Source organism: Eimeria mitis, genomic scaffold (assembly GCF_000499745.2).
Source record: "Eimeria mitis Houghton genomic scaffold, Emh_scaff1952, whole genome shotgun sequence".
NCBI classification, from domain to species: Eukaryota; Apicomplexa; class Conoidasida; order Eucoccidiorida; family Eimeriidae; genus Eimeria; species Eimeria mitis.
This window is the reverse complement of record NW_013570276.1, coordinates 7,107-7,588: the sequence shown is the minus strand read 5'-3', so window position 1 is coordinate 7,588 and position 482 is coordinate 7,107. Positions and strand designations below refer to the sequence as shown.

The 482-nt window shown below is 40.2% G+C and overlaps 1 protein-coding gene across 1 annotated transcript in view; it reads right to left on the bottom strand.

Annotated features, from left to right (window-relative positions):
* Positions 1-482, bottom strand: part of EMH_0046380 (uncharacterized protein) — a gene marked incomplete at both ends in the record, with an annotated part of 5,927 nt that overhangs the window by 1,995 nt on the left and 3,450 nt on the right. Inside the window, one exon of the mRNA XM_013496158.1 lies at positions 161-280. Within this exon, the coding sequence (XP_013351612.1) occupies positions 161-280 (120 nt within the window). The remainder of the gene's footprint in view (positions 1-160; positions 281-482) is intronic.

Sequence of the window (482 nt, the reverse complement as noted above, 5' to 3'; positions counted from 1 at the left end):
TTTTTTTTTTTTTTTTTTTTTTTTTTTTTTTTTTTTTTTTTTTTTTTAATAAACTGGATGATAGATGAAATCAAATCATACAAGAAAAAAAAAAAAATTCATACACAAAACACCATAAACCCTAAACCCTAAACCCTAAACCCTAAACCCTAGATCTCACCCTCCTATCAAGGGTTTTCGGGAGATTCTGGGTGGGGGGCGCAACAGCGCCAGCTAGCATCAAACCCCTGGGCCCTTCTCTCTTTAATACATCATCGATATACTGCTCGAGAGCAACGTCCTGCAGCCGCACAAACCCTAAACCCTAAACCCTAAACCCTAAACCCTAAACCCTAGACCCTAGATTTGAACCCGAACCCGTTGTCTTAGTGTTTCCTAGAAGTTTCTAAACCCTGATCTGAAACCCTAAACCCTCGACCGTTCCTATACATATACAACCCTAGAGGGGTTAGGGTTTAGGGTTTAGGGTTTAGGGTTTAGGG